Source organism: Trypanosoma theileri (genome assembly GCF_002087225.1).
Source record: "Trypanosoma theileri isolate Edinburgh chromosome Unknown TM35_Tth_8_V1, whole genome shotgun sequence".
NCBI lineage: Eukaryota > Euglenozoa > Kinetoplastea > Trypanosomatida > Trypanosomatidae > Trypanosoma > Trypanosoma theileri.
The window spans coordinates 706,773-721,753 of record NW_021639850.1 but is presented as its reverse complement, the minus strand read 5'-3'; the positions used below and the strand labels follow the sequence as shown (position 1 = coordinate 721,753).

Here is a 14,981-nt window from a genome sequence, read left to right as displayed (position 1 = left end):
AAAAAAAGAATAATAAATATTTCATATATATATATATATATATATATATATATAAAAGCATAACACTCAACCTTTTTTTTTATCACGGTAAACTTAAAAGGAAGAAAGACATCTTTTTCTTTCTTTCCATTTCTCTTTACAATAGTTCATGAACTAACAACCATCTCATGGTTTGTCATCATTAGACTCTCTCTCTCTCTCTTTCTTTCTTTCTTTCATATATAACAGACCGCACGGACACACACATCTCAATAGAAAAAGAAAAGAAATAAAAAAGAAACGATAACTCCAAAAATTAAAGCAAAGTTTATTTTTTCTTTTTTTCATTTCTTTTCCTTTTCGCCACACACACAAACACAACAACAACAACAACCATCCTCTCCCCACCTCCCTTTTCCATTTAAATAAATAAATAAAGAAAAAAAAAAGAGAAAACCGTAGAATGGTTTATCTCCCTCATACCATAGAAGTTCTCCTCGCTGCGATATCACTATTACTATTGTTGTTCATATTACTGCTGCTGTTGGCACTGAAGGGCTTTCCAGCCGCCCGGCGTGCGATAACACCCATAATGGCAAAGAAGAGAATAATAAGAAGGAACAATCCAAGCAGTATTGCGAAGATATCTATTCCCTTCATTTCTATCTACAACTAAAAACTTAAAAAAAAAAGATAAGAAAATTTTATATAAAATTGAAAAAAATAATAATAATTGTAATAATACCGGGATTGCCGGTGTGAGTATGTGTGTAAATATGATAAAGCCTATAAATATATAAATATATTTATATCTCTTTTGTTTTGTCGATTCCTCTTGATTATGGCCTAGGTACTAACTAAAAAAGTATATATATATATATATATACCAGTACTCTCTGCCTGTTTTACTCCAAAGACTACGAAAAGAAGAAGAGAAGAAGAAAATAAATAAATAATTCATTGTAAAGAGATTGATAAGTAATCCTATAGGAAACAACATTTAGAAATAAATAAATAAATAAAAAACACCATATACATTATATTACACAGAAGCGCATACGGGCATATACTTTTTTTTTTTTTAATTCTTAATAGAAAATTGAGAATGTCATTTTTTTTTTTTTTTTTTTAAATCTCTTTTCTTCTTCTGTTTTCATTTACTCGTTATTTTTTTTTTTTTTTTCTGTTTCTCTGGTCTTCTGTACGTTTAATGTGGGAGAGGACCTTCTGCTGTAAACAAATATCCACACATACATACTTTTACCAAAACTCACACAACAACAACAACAGAACAGAAAAAAGAAAAAAAAAGAAAAGAAAAAAAAAAGATTAAAAATACATAGACACATTCATCACACATATATATAGAGAGAGATGTGCCCTTATACGTATATATTTATTCCTTTTCTTCTTCTATTTTCCCCTTTTTTCTTCTTCTTCTTCTGTATTTATACAACTACCTATCTATCTATATATATATAGATAGATAGTTTATGTGAGTCTGGCCTCATTACGGAGGTACTCACCCACGTCCGCCTCGTGAAAGAGCACCGTCGCATTCATCTCGCACCGCCTGCACTCCACCGTTCCAAGTGCGGCGACTCCAAATCCCAGCGGAATATCGCCCATTGAAAAGACCGCAACTTTTTGATATTTTGGAGTCGACTCCGTAATTCGGCCGAGTCCAGCACGTGTGATGTGGCCACCGTAGAGAAACTTCTGTTCTTGATTGGGTTTCACCCACACCTTAAAGAGGGAGTATTGGGCAATGTAATCAAGGGCGGTGACCTGAATGCGGATGTGTCCATTGTGCGTGACCTTTGCGAAGAGAACACCAATTCCCATTAGATTGGATTTGGAAACACAACTGGCCAGTTTGGCTAGACGTAAAGGCATATACCAAATACGGCCTTTATGTAATCGAAAGACATGTTCCTCATCTTGTTGTTGTTCGTTGTTGTTATCGTGATTGGAATGGTCGTTCTTACTTTGCAGCAGTCGTGTGGTGTTGGGACCAATATACTGTGCTAATTTCTCAAACAACTTTTTTGTCTCCTCCTCCGTTAACGGCCGCATATTGCTATGAGTCTGACTCTTTCATAATAGTAATAATAATGAGAGAAGAGAAGAGAAGAGAAAAGAAACAGTATTTAAAGATCTAAATGTATGAAGGATATACAAATTGCAGCAATAGTATGAAAGAGAGTGTACAGATTGTTTTTTTTTTTCTTATTGGTTCGCGTGTATGTATATATATATATAAATACTTGCAGTAGCAAAAAAACACACAAACACACATATTCTCATATTGAGAACGAGAATGAGAGAAGAAAAAACAAATATATATATAAATATAAATATATATTTCATTCTGTATCTCATGCTCACGCAAGAATGATAATACCAGCAATATTAGTTAGACCAAAGACAATGAGCAAAAAAGAGAAAGAAAAAAACACAAACAGCAACAACAATAATAATATCGACACCTATAAAAAAGAAAGGAAAGAAATAATAAAAAAAAATATAAGAGTAATATATATATATATATCAGTCTCCCTTTTTTTTTTTCTTTCTGTTCCCATATGTAAGCAAAGTTTTTCTCACATTAACCGGCAACTATTTTGACTTTCTTTCGCCTTCTTTAGCACATCCACACTCTTTTTCACGCTAGTATGAGTTTGCTGCACATTGTAATCAATTCGATCCAAAACAGATCCCTGTTCCACCACCATTGTACCAAGTTCTTTAAACATTTCATGCAGTTCAGTAATACTCTTTAATATATCTTGAATCTCACGACTTACTTCCTGCTGTTTTGCCTCTTCAGCGAGAAGTTCCTCAATATCTGCCTGTGCATATCCAAGCTCTAAATACTGAGCTATTTTTTCCTCCTTTTGCAATTGTTCATGTATTTCATGGGAACCAATTTGTTGATAACGTCTGGACTTCTCTTCACATCGTTTCCGTTGGGCGGCGTACAGTTCCTGTCCTCCTCTAAATGTTTGAATAATTTCTGAGAGTCTTGCGGAAAGGTGTTTCTTTGCATTTTCAGATGCCATTCGTTCATCCTCATTGTTTGGATCTTGTGGACGCATACCTGATAGAATCATACGTTCCAATTCTCGTAAAAGTTTCTGTATATCTTGTGCATTCTCTTCAATTTGCTGTTGTTGTGCCGCCTCTTCTTCATCTGAGAGAAATTTCGGTTGGAGAAAAGTCCGCTGCTGTTCATGCAATCGTTCCATCTTGAGATGAATTCTACTCTCCAACTCAATAAAGTGGTTCAGAGCTCGAATCCACGGTGGTGTCGACTGACGGTTTATATCTCCTACTCCATTAGATGTTGTTGTTATTGTGGTGTTGGTGTTGTTAACATCTCGTTGTTGTTTAGATTCACCCAACCACTCTGCCTGGTACTGTGCCGCACGGCGGAGGGATAAGAACTCTTCTAATTTGTCTCTAGTAAATAGATGCGGTGCTTGACTCATGAATCCTCTCTACTACCATCGAGACTGAAGTAATATATATATATATACCGTGAAGAAATACAAGTAAAGAAGAAACAGTCAAGAAAAAAAAATATTTTATTAAAAACAAGGAAAGCAAGTACAGAAGCATAACAGAAAACACCATTAAACTAAAAAAAAATCTTTTTTTTTCAATTGTCTGGGAAAGATTGTGTGTGAAAATGAGTATAAGCGTGAGTCTGGGAAAATATAATAAATAAAATTAGCCACTGTAAAAAAAAAGAGAGGTAATCAGCAAAAAAAAAAAAAAAACATACCGTACCGTACCGCTTCATAATAATAAAAAAAGAGACAAAACCCCTGAATAAACAATACTTAGTTATACATATACGCACAGACACATACACATATATACACACTCACACATATCAAAAAACCAAAAAACAAAACCAAAAAAAAAAAGAGAGATCTCCTCTCTTTATAAATATAGCATTACTTATCCTTCGTGGACTCCAAGAAGTGGTTCTGCAACTTCTTAAGCCGTACAGCAGCCTCACGGATATCATCTTCTGTCTTGCAAAAGGCGAATCGCACGTATTTCTCATACAACTTCCTGCTTTCAGTGGCACAGAATGCTGTGGTGGGAATGGCACAGACCCCAATGGCCTTTACAAGCCATCGACAAAACTGCCAATCTTTTGCATACTGCTTGTCTTCTGGGTTATAGTAATGTGCTGGATCCACACGTGAGATGTCTGCCAACACAAAGAAACCACTGGATGGTTTTACAGGCGTTAACCCAATGCTGGTGAGTACCTCACAAAGAAGATCACGGCGAACCATATATCCAGCCGCATGGATTTCATGATAGTCATTCCCTTCTGCCCGTTGAATGGCACGTGCGGCGGCTATTTGAAGAGGTGTAGCCACCGAGAAGGTTTGATATGCGGCGATTTGACTGAGTGGATGAATAAGCCAAGATGGACCCACCGCCCAACCAATTTTCCATCCCGTGCAGGAGAACATTTTCCCAATACTGCAGACTGTGAGGGTGCGTTCCCACATACCAGGTATAGAGGCGATGGAGATATGTGGGGAATCATATGCAAGTGTCATGTACACTTCATCCGAAACGACAACGAGATCCTTATCAATGGCAACTCGTGTTAAGAGATGAAGTTCATCCCTTGTCCACGTCTTTCCTGGTATATTTTGTGGTGTATTTAGAAGAATTACCTTTGTCTTGGGAGTTACCGCGGCGAGTAGTTGAGACTCTGAGAAGCACCAATCATCCGCGATGTTTGACTCACTTGGAGTGAGTTGGACATATTTTACCACTCCACCAGCCAACTCAATATCATGAATATAAGCATCATAAAATGGTTCAAAGACAATCACTTCATCACCATGATTTAAAAGAGCCTGAAATGTGATATTAAGAGCTTGTGTTGTACCATTAGTAACAAGTACATTGCTTTCTGTTACATCCACTCGAGAGAGTCGCTTTATATACATATTGGCAATCGCCGCCACAAGGTCTGGGTGACCCTGTGCTCTTGCGTATTGATGGTTAATGGGATGTATGGCACTTTCTTCAATAATACGTTGGAGTTCCTCCAGAAGAAACGGTGGTGGTGGGAAACTTGGGAATCCTTGACCCAAATTTACTGCCTTGTGTTCATTAGCGAGTGGGGTCATCTCATGCCATATCGTCTCTTTTGGGAGAGTTAATAGGCGGTCAGCTGTACGGACAAGGCTCATTTGCAGGTAGTAATATAACTTTGTGTTTGTTCTCCTTTTGTAATCATGTAGGTGATGGTAAAAAAGAAAAAAAAAAGTATTGGGTGGGTAAAAGAATACAAAGAAAGAAAGGAAAAAAAATAAGAAATGAATACCATATTAGGGAAACAGAATTCTTTTTTTTACAGAGTTATACATATATAAACACACAGAGGGTTTTCACACGTGGAAAGGCCTTGCCAAAATCAGGCGAGGCAAAGCATCAGCTTTAACCGATTGAAATCAAACAAACAAACAAAAAAAAAAAGGAGTATACACCAAATATAACAGCAGGGAAATAAATACGACAAAAATAGATGGTTCCGACCAAAATAAATATATCTATATTTAGAACGGTATAGAAAGAGGAACATTAAGGAGTTGTGAAGACCGCACCATTGGCATCTGTAACCCACCATCACATAAAGCCTCACCTTTCTTCGCATCCTGTGAAATAGTGGCAACACGCATCTGCACAGTCGTTCCTATGTTTTCTGCGCGATATGGTGGGTGAAGAGCTGCTAACAGTGTGATAGTATGAGTGGGTGGACGATTGCCTAGTGGTTGCAGTTTAAATGGTGGATCCTCTGCGTTATGACCACTTGCTGCTGCCGTGCGTTTCCACATTACAAATCGTTGCGCTGGCCGTTGAGCTTTACATGAAAGATACGTCGTTCCATCAGTGTTTTTCTCTTCACGGAGAACAGGTGGTGGGGATAAAATCTGCATCATTTTATCACTCTCACCATATGGCATTTGTAATTGTTGTTGTTGTTGTTGAGATGAAGTCTGATCTACAAGCGGTAGAAAAAAAGTTGTGGCGTGTTGAACTAATGGTGCTGCAACGGCCACTTCATCGGCCCAACGCACACGCTTTACCGAACTACGTGATAATGTATACCATGAAGGATAAACATCACTAACTTCTCCTCCATCTTTTTCTTTTATACTGTTGCTGCGGTGTTGGGGTGTCTTTTTCCCCACATCCATAATATTTTTTTCTTCTTTTTTCTCATTTTCCCATTCCTGCTGCTGTTCTTTTTCTTCTCTTTCTTTTTCTTCAGCGTTGATATCATGCAGTTTATCGTGGCTTCGCAGCTCCAAACGACTTGGGGAGTCCTCTGGGAAGAAATCGCCCTCGACGAGATGTGCGGTGTGTGTTTCCTCCCGCCCCGACACCTCCGCAAGACTAGCAGGCACTACACCATCAAACCCATTCTCATTATGATCCTCCTCTTCTTCTTCTCGTTGAATTTCCTTTTCTTTTTCTTTTTCTTCTTCTTCTTCTTGTTGATGTTCTTGATGTGGTTGTGGTTCTTCTTCTTCTTCTATAATGGTTTGTTCCTCAGAAATGTATGTAAACATCATCGTCGTGTTTGGGACAACGTCTTCTGAAGGTTCCTCTCCATTTGACATGGGCCTACTCTGTGTGCGACTTTTTTTTTTTTTAATTTCTATTTTTTATTTTTATTTTTCCTTCTATTGGTCGTCGTGTACTCTAACCCCCTTTATATATACATCATTACAGAGATGAATGTATAAAATGAGATAAAAAAGAAAAATTCAAAGCAAAAATCATAAAGGAAATTACAAGAAAAAGAACATTATTCTCCAGTAAAGAACCATCACCAGCAGCCAATTATTTTCAATAGTCAAGAACAAGATGAGACGAGTAAAAAGCAAATATTGTAACAACCAGCAATAACAAGAAAGAAAAAATAAATAAATAAATAAATAAATAAAAAAAAGTTTTACGGTATCAAAACAACATCCAAGGAATATTCCTTAAGACATTCATTAACGCGTTGAAGAAGACGTACCAAACGCACTCCACTTGCACGAAATGCAGCATCACCAAGTGCCCGACGTACAGGAGATGATATGTTTGTCATTAGAAACGTCTTCCACATTTTTTCTCGCATTAATTTTGGCATTCCTTCTTCACATGCACTCCAGTAAACCTGTAATTTGCTTTCTGTATAGTGCTGTACAAGTACCTTTTCAATAGCCCATAAGCGAAATAGTAAAGGTTTATAAAAGATACAAAATGTTTCTTTTCCCTTTTGTTTGGCGAGTGGATTATTTACTAACGCCGCAGAACTCCATTGAAACGCTAATCCATGATCAACATGAATAATCGTAGGTACCATACCAGATGGACGACACTTCTTTTCATCCATTTTCACCTCTTTACAGTTACCAGTTCCATTCCCATTACCACCACTACCCTTATTATTATTATTATTATTATTATTATTATTATTATTATTATTATTATCTTTATTATTATTGCAACTGCGAGATCCACCCACTACAAAAGAGTTTTTATTAGGAGATCGATCATTATTACCTATAATATAGTCCAACATGGCCTGTTCTGACAAGGCAGCAAGAGGTCCATGCGGGATAATCATATCTGCATAGATTGGATTAAACCAGCGATGCCAACCGGGTTTTTTCTTACTATACGGTACAGAGAGAGGACTACGTAAAAGTGGTATCACTTCCTTTACACGTAATTGAAAACTACACCATACCTCTAAACCTCCCCGTCGTGTGAATATTTCATCATCATCATCATCATCTTCTTCTCCCTGTTTCTTCTTTACATTTGATTTACCTCGTCTTACATGTTTCTTTACAAATAAAAAGAAATCATTCTCCAACCACATTTCAAACGTCTCTCTCCCTTCACCATGGGAAAGAAGAGGAATCATATGAATTTTTTGTTGTGATCGTCGTACCACGGCTTCTTGTAGTATTGTTAACGGTACAGGGAAAAGAAAAGTTGCGGGTACTCGCCGTACATCAAGTGTGCGATCTACTGTAAAAGCCGCTACTTCTGCAAATGGTTCTGTTTGGAATTGTTGCTGAGGTACTTTTATTATAAAGACTATAGTTGAGAGACACACCGGAAGTATTTCTTCTTCTTCTTCTTGTTGTTGTTGTTCACAGAAGAAACAGAGTTTTGCCTGAAATTTAATGGTGCGTTGATCATAGCTTGGTACCAAAACATCCAATCTCACCCATACCTTCAGTTCACAACTCTTATTATCATTATTACTATTAGTATTAGTAGTAAAGGAAACCCATTGTTCTGCCTCTTTTGGAAGTGGAATAACTGTATGCCATCCGAACGTTTTTTTTTTTTCTTCTTTCTCTTCTTTTTCTTTTTCTTCCCATTTTTCATGATATGAAGAGAAGGCTGTCTGTAATAACAATTGTGTTAATTGAATACATTGCATATCCTGTAATGTATTGAAGGGTACAGTAATAGCATCACATGGGTGTGATATCGTAGGAATATCACATTGATCCAATGGATCATATACATAATATTTTGTATGAAGTGTATCTCGGAAAACATCATCATAAGACCACCAAGAAAAAGTTTGAAGAGATGTGTTTTTCTCTAATAGACGTGCAATACGGCGTTTTTGTAATTTCTTCGCAATTGTATCATTACTTTCTTTCATTGTTAGTGGAGGAGTTGTATCCTTTATCCACTTATCACTACATAGGGGTAATATATTATGTTTAAATAAATCTCGAATAGCCTCATCCGATGGAACCACGAGATTAAAGGATATTCCTGATGTTGCCGATGTTGATATTAAGGCCGTCTCTTGTTTTTCTCCTTCACTATCTTGTGTTGATATCATCATCATCATTTTCGTTTTCTTCTTCTCTGCTGCTGAAGAAGAAGATGTTGTTGTTGTTGTCCCTTTTTGTATAATGTGAATAGTGTTTAATAGAAACACGAGAAGCACTAAAACAACGCACACCATAATAAAGTGACGTCGTTGTGTTTTTTGTCGACGACGGTACATACATAAGTGTGTACTCTAATTGATGATTTATTTATTTTTTTAAAGAAAAATAAGGAAAACTAACGCACTTATGAAGATAGATAGATATGTAGATAAGAAAGAAAGAGATACAGTAATATAAATAAATAAATGAGGAGAGATATCAATAATAATAACAATAATAACAACAAGAACGAAAAATAAAAGAAAAAAAAAAGCAGAATACTCACACTCACACATATAGCATAAGGATAATAACAACACGGAAAAAGAGCAAATAAATACAATAGCAATAAGAGTGAAATATATGGAAGGAAAAAGTCAAAACAAAACAAAACAAAAAAAAAAAAATCCGTCAACATCATATCAAGCATTCTTTTTTTTTTTCTTTCTTTAAATAATTCCACGATACCATTTCGTTTCACCTTCTTTTTTTTTTTTCTTTTCTTAAATTATTATGATTATTATTACGCTGATGATGATTCTTCCTTAACTGTATTATTTACGATGGGTTTGCCCTTCTCATTATTCTCTGTTACTTTCCCCATTTCCTCCTCTGCTGTTATTGGAATATCCTCCACCACCACCTCTGCCGCTGTTTCCTCCGCCTCTACTGCGGCCTCCACACCAAATCCCCGTTTCTCCAACTGAATGTCAATAAATAAAAACGCCAACGCCACCCACAACATAAAGAGCGCCATGATGCGGAACATCCATCGCCCGCCAAAGTGATGATAAAGAGTCCCACCAACAACATTTCCAATCAGTGGACCCACACCAAAGGCAGTGGCACTGAGAAAACCAACAGAAGAGTGTGAAAGAGATTTGGGAAAGGCTCCACGCACAAAATGCATGGCGGAAAGCCACATTAAGCCAAAAGTAAATCCATGTAAAGGTTCAAGGAATAAAACAAGCCATGGATTATGTAGAAAAGAATAACCCATCACACGAACTGTCCAAGCACACATAGATACACATAATAATTGTCTATCTGTATAATGTTCATGCACGTATTTGGAACTTTGAAAAAGAGGAATTTCCACCACTACGGTCATGACAACAGATAATCCAAGAAGAATAGGTGGGGCATGAATAGAATCAAGAAAGATAAATAAAAATGTATTAATAAGAGAATACCCCATACCCATAAAGCACAATGCAGCAAGAAAAACGGTTAAACGTCTATGCGAACAAACATAACGGAGTACATCTGAATAATTCATCGTGGCAGATTGTGTCGCATCATGTGGTACAATCGTAACAAAGACATACATGGAAGTACACATTCCAAAAAATAATAATACCGCTACGGCCCACCATCCACCTGTCCAGTAAAGTATGGAATTTAATAATGCTCCCACGGCCCAACCATATGCCCCAAAAGAACGCATAGTTCCCCACTGTACTTTACGATCAGGTGGAAGTATAGACATTGTTCGTTGATCCATAAAAGGACCAATAGGTGTACGGAAAATATAATGTAACACCATAAGAATAGCAATAAGGATATGTGAAGTAGACATTGTAACCATGAAATAGAGAATTGACGATAGAGAAGTAGCTGCTAGAAATACATTAAGCGCACAATGATATCGATCTGCTAAAAATGATAATGGTGGAAGTAGAACGAGAACAGAAAGCGGCATACAAGCCATAATAGTACCAACAGCAGCAGGTGTAAATCCTTTATTATCCAACAATAAACCGTAATATGGAGAGGCAGCGAGTCCAATGTACAAAATAAAATAGCCAAACTTTGCTCGAATAATGCTTGCCTTAATGGATGCCTCTAAAGCCTCATTTTTTTCATTTTCATGTATAGTATTATTATTATCATTATTATTGGTAGTATCGGTATTATTATTATTATTATTATTATTATTTCCTCCCTCAGTTGGGGAATATATTTCGGCAGGATTTACTGTAACAGATGCACCTGTGCTATTATTATCTTTCATTGCTAAATAATGGGGCACGGTAACAGGGTCGTCGCCGTTTGGTATTTCGTCCTTCTTCATCATTTCTTTTTTTGTTTTTACTTTTAGTATTTGTGTCTTTCTTCTCAAACGATATTGAGTGTAACACCCCTGCTTGTACCAATAAAAAAAAAAAAAAAAATAAGAACAAGAACAAATGCAAAAACCTTATGAATTTGAGCATAAAATGAAAAGAAGAAAAAGAAGAGGGGAGTAAATAGTTCTAAACAATATCCACACACTCGGTACACACATCAATTATATATATATATATATATATATATATATATATATATATCCCTATTGATATAGGATAATAATATCTGAAAAAAAACATCATCAACTTATAGAGTATACAGTTTCATTTGAAGTGTTTCTTCATAAAATGTTGATATGCTGCTGACTGCTGAGTATCATTCTGCACAGCTTCCCATTTCGCTCGTTTATTTTTCGCCTCTTCACTCGAAACAACAACACCCTTTTGACGCCACTCGCGTCGCCTAAATAACACATCATGGTTATAAGAAGAGACACCACCCCCTAAACTAGCACTATTATTATTATTATTGCTGCTGTTGCTCATACCATCTGTTCTTGTAGAGGTGGGACCACTAGTCTTTGCAGTTCGTGTTTGCTCCCGTTCACGTCGCATATTTTCAATACGTCTTCTTTCCTCTTCTAATTCCGCCAAATCTTCATCCTCATCTTCATCTTCATCTTCTTCTGATTCACTTTCAGCTAAAGGTGGATCTTTAGTATGGACTCTATCGGATTTATTATCATTTATTTCTTCAACATCATCAGAACGCATATTGTTATTGTTTTCCTTCTCCATTGAAGGAACTGGTAAAGTGACATCATCCCTATCTACATCCGTAGGGAGAACAGAAGAAGATGATGTTGTTGTTTCTGTTGTTTCTGTAATTGAGACTGGAGTAGTGCGGCGACGCTTGATGCCCACCTGCGCTGGTAAACTCTCCTTATGTACAACAAATCGACCCATAAGGAAGAGAGAAGAGAAATTCCTTTTCTTTTATTATTATTATTATTATTATTATTATTATTATTATTATTATTATTTCTCTTTTCTTTTTAAGAATAGTCTTACTTGCACCTTGTAAAGAAGCAGAAGAAGTGAAAAAAAAAAAAAAGAAGAAACAAAAAAAATATTTTATTATTAGCAAAATTATACATTGTCCCTCTTTCGCAGACACATATATACATATTCCGATATAAATATATATTTCTTTTTTTTTATTTATTTTTATTACCCCAGTGGGTTTTAAATATTTAAATAAATAACAGAACTCCCCAAAATGGAAGTATTGAGAAGCCCAACCCCCCTCTTGAGAGGGTATGGGTGTGTGGAGATTATTAAATGGGCCTTTGAAGACTTACCGCCGTCTGGAGATTGTAAAAATAAAATAAAAAAAAAGAAAAACACACAAACGTATTCCCAGTATTAAAATTGTTTGCATAATAAATGTAAAATTTGATCATTCGTTTCGCAAGACGTCAACAACAACAACAAAAAAAAAAAACCATTCTCATTTTATTTCCCTCCTCACCTTCAGTATACCCCCTCTCATCAGCAAAGGGAAAAAAAAAAAAATGAATGAATGAATACAGTAAAAAAGAAACAACACTGAAAAGATCAAAAAAAAAAAAAAAAAAAAAAAAAAAAAAAAACACATATACACACATGATTCAAGTAAAACGATGAAGGGAAAGCAACAAATCTAGAAAAAAAAAAAAAAAAAACGCTGTTTCTGGGTTTAATAAATAATTAAATTAAAAAAAAAAAAAGCAAACGAAACCAAAAAATGTGGTGTGACTGCATTGTATCCTGTAAGAACAAAAAAAAAAAAGAAAACAACAACAAACAGCAGGCAATGCATTCATTGATAATAACAACAATTACAGTTTTCTTTTTCTTTTTTTTCCTCATGCCTCTCTCTTAGAAGTAGATGGTCTAGAGATAAATCGTAGTTGTCGTTTCTGCAGTAATTCCTCCATAGAATCGCCATCCGGTGTTTCCATAGATCCTCTAGGTATAATGAGCCTCCAAAGAGTATTATACCAATGCATAACCATATGCTGCATATTTAAGAAAAATAATACGAATTCAAATACCATTCCTCTATAAAGAGATATAGTAGTATCATTAATTCGTTTTGGCAGAGAAGCTTCTCGTATACGTCGAAGATGAATAGAGGCTGCGGTTTCTTGATGAAATCGTATTTCAGCTTCCGTATCAAACAATGATTGTGCTGTTGTAACTGCAGATGATGATGATGATGATGATGATTGTGTATGAGAATGACGATCTAATTCTACAAGATAAAGTTGTACTTCTTCATACGTATTAATAGGACCTAATCCAGCCACCGCCTGCCTAACAAACATATTTACCCGATTAATAGGAGCTCCATAGAGTCTATTTAATCCACGAAGAATATCAATACTTCGACCTACTAATGGTAATTCTCGTGGTACTCGTTCTTGACTTTTTAAAAGTGTCTTTGTGCGTTCCCGTGCGTTTATTTGCATTTCACAAACTTCATCCATTGTTACTTCTCCACGATTACCACGACGGAAGGATTCGTATGGTTTTTGTAATTGTATAGATGCAAACACCTCCGCATCTGTGATACCCCATGAACCTACAACTCGCTCAACCGTGTGTAAATCCTGCGAAACCATAGATTTAAACAACAAGGCATATTCCATACGAAACTTTTCTGTTTCTGGACAACAAAGGCCAAAATCTAAGAGAACAATTTGTGGGTTTTTACATATTTTATTAGATAATTTCTTTTCATCAGATGTATTTGTATTTGTTTTTGCTTTTGTTGTTGTTGTTGTTGTTGTTGGGATAGGGCGAACTAGAATATTAGCCCCATGAGGATCACAATGAACGAAACCATATTGAAAAATCATACTTCCAAAGGCATCGAAAATATTCTTTAATACCATCGTCGCATTAAATTGTTCTCGAATAGTCTTTACATCAATCAGTTTAACTCCATCTACCCATTCCATCACTAGTAAACGTGAAGTAGCGTATTCATCATATACTTTTGGAACATACACATTTATATTATGAGCAAAATCTTGTCGAATACGCTTAGCGTTATTTGCCTCAATAGAAAAATTAATTTCTCGACGAGTTCCCTCCGCTACGGTTTGTCGAACCCAATCCATTGGTAATCCAAAGAGTGTACTGATTGTCCATGTAATGAAACGATAAGTTTCCAAATCCCAAAAGACTTGATAACGTATTTGTGGTTTCTGAACTTTCACTGCCACTTCCACTGGAGGTTCATCTTTTCTTGTTGGACGTAACCAGGCACGATGGACTTGGGCAATAGAGGCAGAGGCAACGGGCTCAGGTTCAAAATGAGAAAATATATCCTCCACCGTTTTCCCTGTTTCTTCATGAATAATACGTTTAATATCTTCTAATGGAACAACTCTCGTCTTATCTAGTAGAACTTTGAGTACATCCATATATTCTACTGGTAGAATATGATTCATCGCATTCAGTCCTTGACCCATTTTTGTATAAAGTCCTTCATTCTTTAAACAAACATCAAGAATAACTTCTGCTACTTGACGATGTAGATTAGAGAATTCTTCAGGAGTTGTTGGTACAGTTGTCTTGTAAAGATAAGAAACATATATCGTTCCCTTTACTGCTCGTAAAGAGCGGGTGAGGGAGTTGGCGGTAGAGTAGTCAGCAGTGATGTACCCAGCTGTTAATACTCCTGCCGTTATAAAGAAACGACGTCCCCATTTTTGTAAGCGTGACTGTGAAGAAGGGGCGGAACGACGGAAAAAAGAAAACATAAAAATAATAAATAAATAAATAAATAAATAGGAAACCTTATTAATAATTGAATAAATGAGTAAATAAGTAAAAGAAGAAAAAAAAGATAATAATAATAATAATAATAATAATAATAATA

At 35.9% G+C, this 14,981-nt stretch overlaps 8 protein-coding genes across 8 annotated transcripts; all 8 read right to left on the bottom strand.

Moving 5' to 3' along the window:
• Nucleotides 1-1,470: 1,470 nt before the first annotated feature.
• TM35_000083930 (RNA-binding protein) lies at nucleotides 1,471-2,055 on the bottom strand (the record flags this gene model as incomplete). Its single annotated transcript, XM_029024258.1, has 1 exon — nucleotides 1,471-2,055. One exon carries the CDS (start codon nucleotides 2,053-2,055, stop codon nucleotides 1,471-1,473), a length of 585 nt encoding a protein of 194 aa, XP_028884661.1.
• Nucleotides 2,056-2,582: 527 nt separating this feature from the next.
• TM35_000083920 (putative vesicle-associated membrane protein, putative,syntaxin-like protein) lies at nucleotides 2,583-3,470 on the bottom strand (the record flags this gene model as incomplete). The annotated part of the gene is made up of 1 exon (XM_029024257.1): nucleotides 2,583-3,470. One exon carries the CDS (start codon nucleotides 3,468-3,470, stop codon nucleotides 2,583-2,585), a length of 888 nt encoding a protein of 295 aa, XP_028884660.1.
• Nucleotides 3,471-3,941: 471 nt separating this feature from the next.
• Nucleotides 3,942-5,210, bottom strand: TM35_000083910 (putative kynurenine aminotransferase; the record flags this gene model as incomplete). The annotated part of the gene is made up of 1 exon (XM_029024256.1): nucleotides 3,942-5,210. One exon carries the CDS (start codon nucleotides 5,208-5,210, stop codon nucleotides 3,942-3,944), a length of 1,269 nt encoding a protein of 422 aa, XP_028884659.1.
• A 366-nt stretch (nucleotides 5,211-5,576) lies between these two features.
• TM35_000083900 (uncharacterized protein) lies at nucleotides 5,577-6,644 on the bottom strand (the record flags this gene model as incomplete). Its single annotated transcript, XM_029024255.1, has 1 exon — nucleotides 5,577-6,644. One exon carries the CDS (start codon nucleotides 6,642-6,644, stop codon nucleotides 5,577-5,579), a length of 1,068 nt encoding a protein of 355 aa, XP_028884658.1.
• A 335-nt stretch (nucleotides 6,645-6,979) lies between these two features.
• On the bottom strand, nucleotides 6,980-9,058 carry TM35_000083890 (uncharacterized protein; the record flags this gene model as incomplete). The annotated part of the gene is made up of 1 exon (XM_029024254.1): nucleotides 6,980-9,058. The coding sequence occupies one exon, from the start codon at nucleotides 9,056-9,058 to the stop codon at nucleotides 6,980-6,982; it is 2,079 nt and encodes a 692-aa protein (XP_028884657.1).
• Nucleotides 9,059-9,504: 446 nt separating this feature from the next.
• On the bottom strand, nucleotides 9,505-11,058 carry TM35_000083880 (uncharacterized protein; the record flags this gene model as incomplete). Its single annotated transcript, XM_029024253.1, has 1 exon — nucleotides 9,505-11,058. The coding sequence occupies one exon, from the start codon at nucleotides 11,056-11,058 to the stop codon at nucleotides 9,505-9,507; it is 1,554 nt and encodes a 517-aa protein (XP_028884656.1).
• Nucleotides 11,059-11,374: 316 nt separating this feature from the next.
• On the bottom strand, nucleotides 11,375-12,016 carry TM35_000083870 (uncharacterized protein; the record flags this gene model as incomplete). The annotated part of the gene is made up of 1 exon (XM_029024252.1): nucleotides 11,375-12,016. The coding sequence occupies one exon, from the start codon at nucleotides 12,014-12,016 to the stop codon at nucleotides 11,375-11,377; it is 642 nt and encodes a 213-aa protein (XP_028884655.1).
• Nucleotides 12,017-12,957: 941 nt separating this feature from the next.
• Nucleotides 12,958-14,862, bottom strand: TM35_000083860 (ABC transporter; the record flags this gene model as incomplete). The annotated part of the gene is made up of 1 exon (XM_029024251.1): nucleotides 12,958-14,862. One exon carries the CDS (start codon nucleotides 14,860-14,862, stop codon nucleotides 12,958-12,960), a length of 1,905 nt encoding a protein of 634 aa, XP_028884654.1.
• Nucleotides 14,863-14,981: the final 119 nt, after the last annotated feature.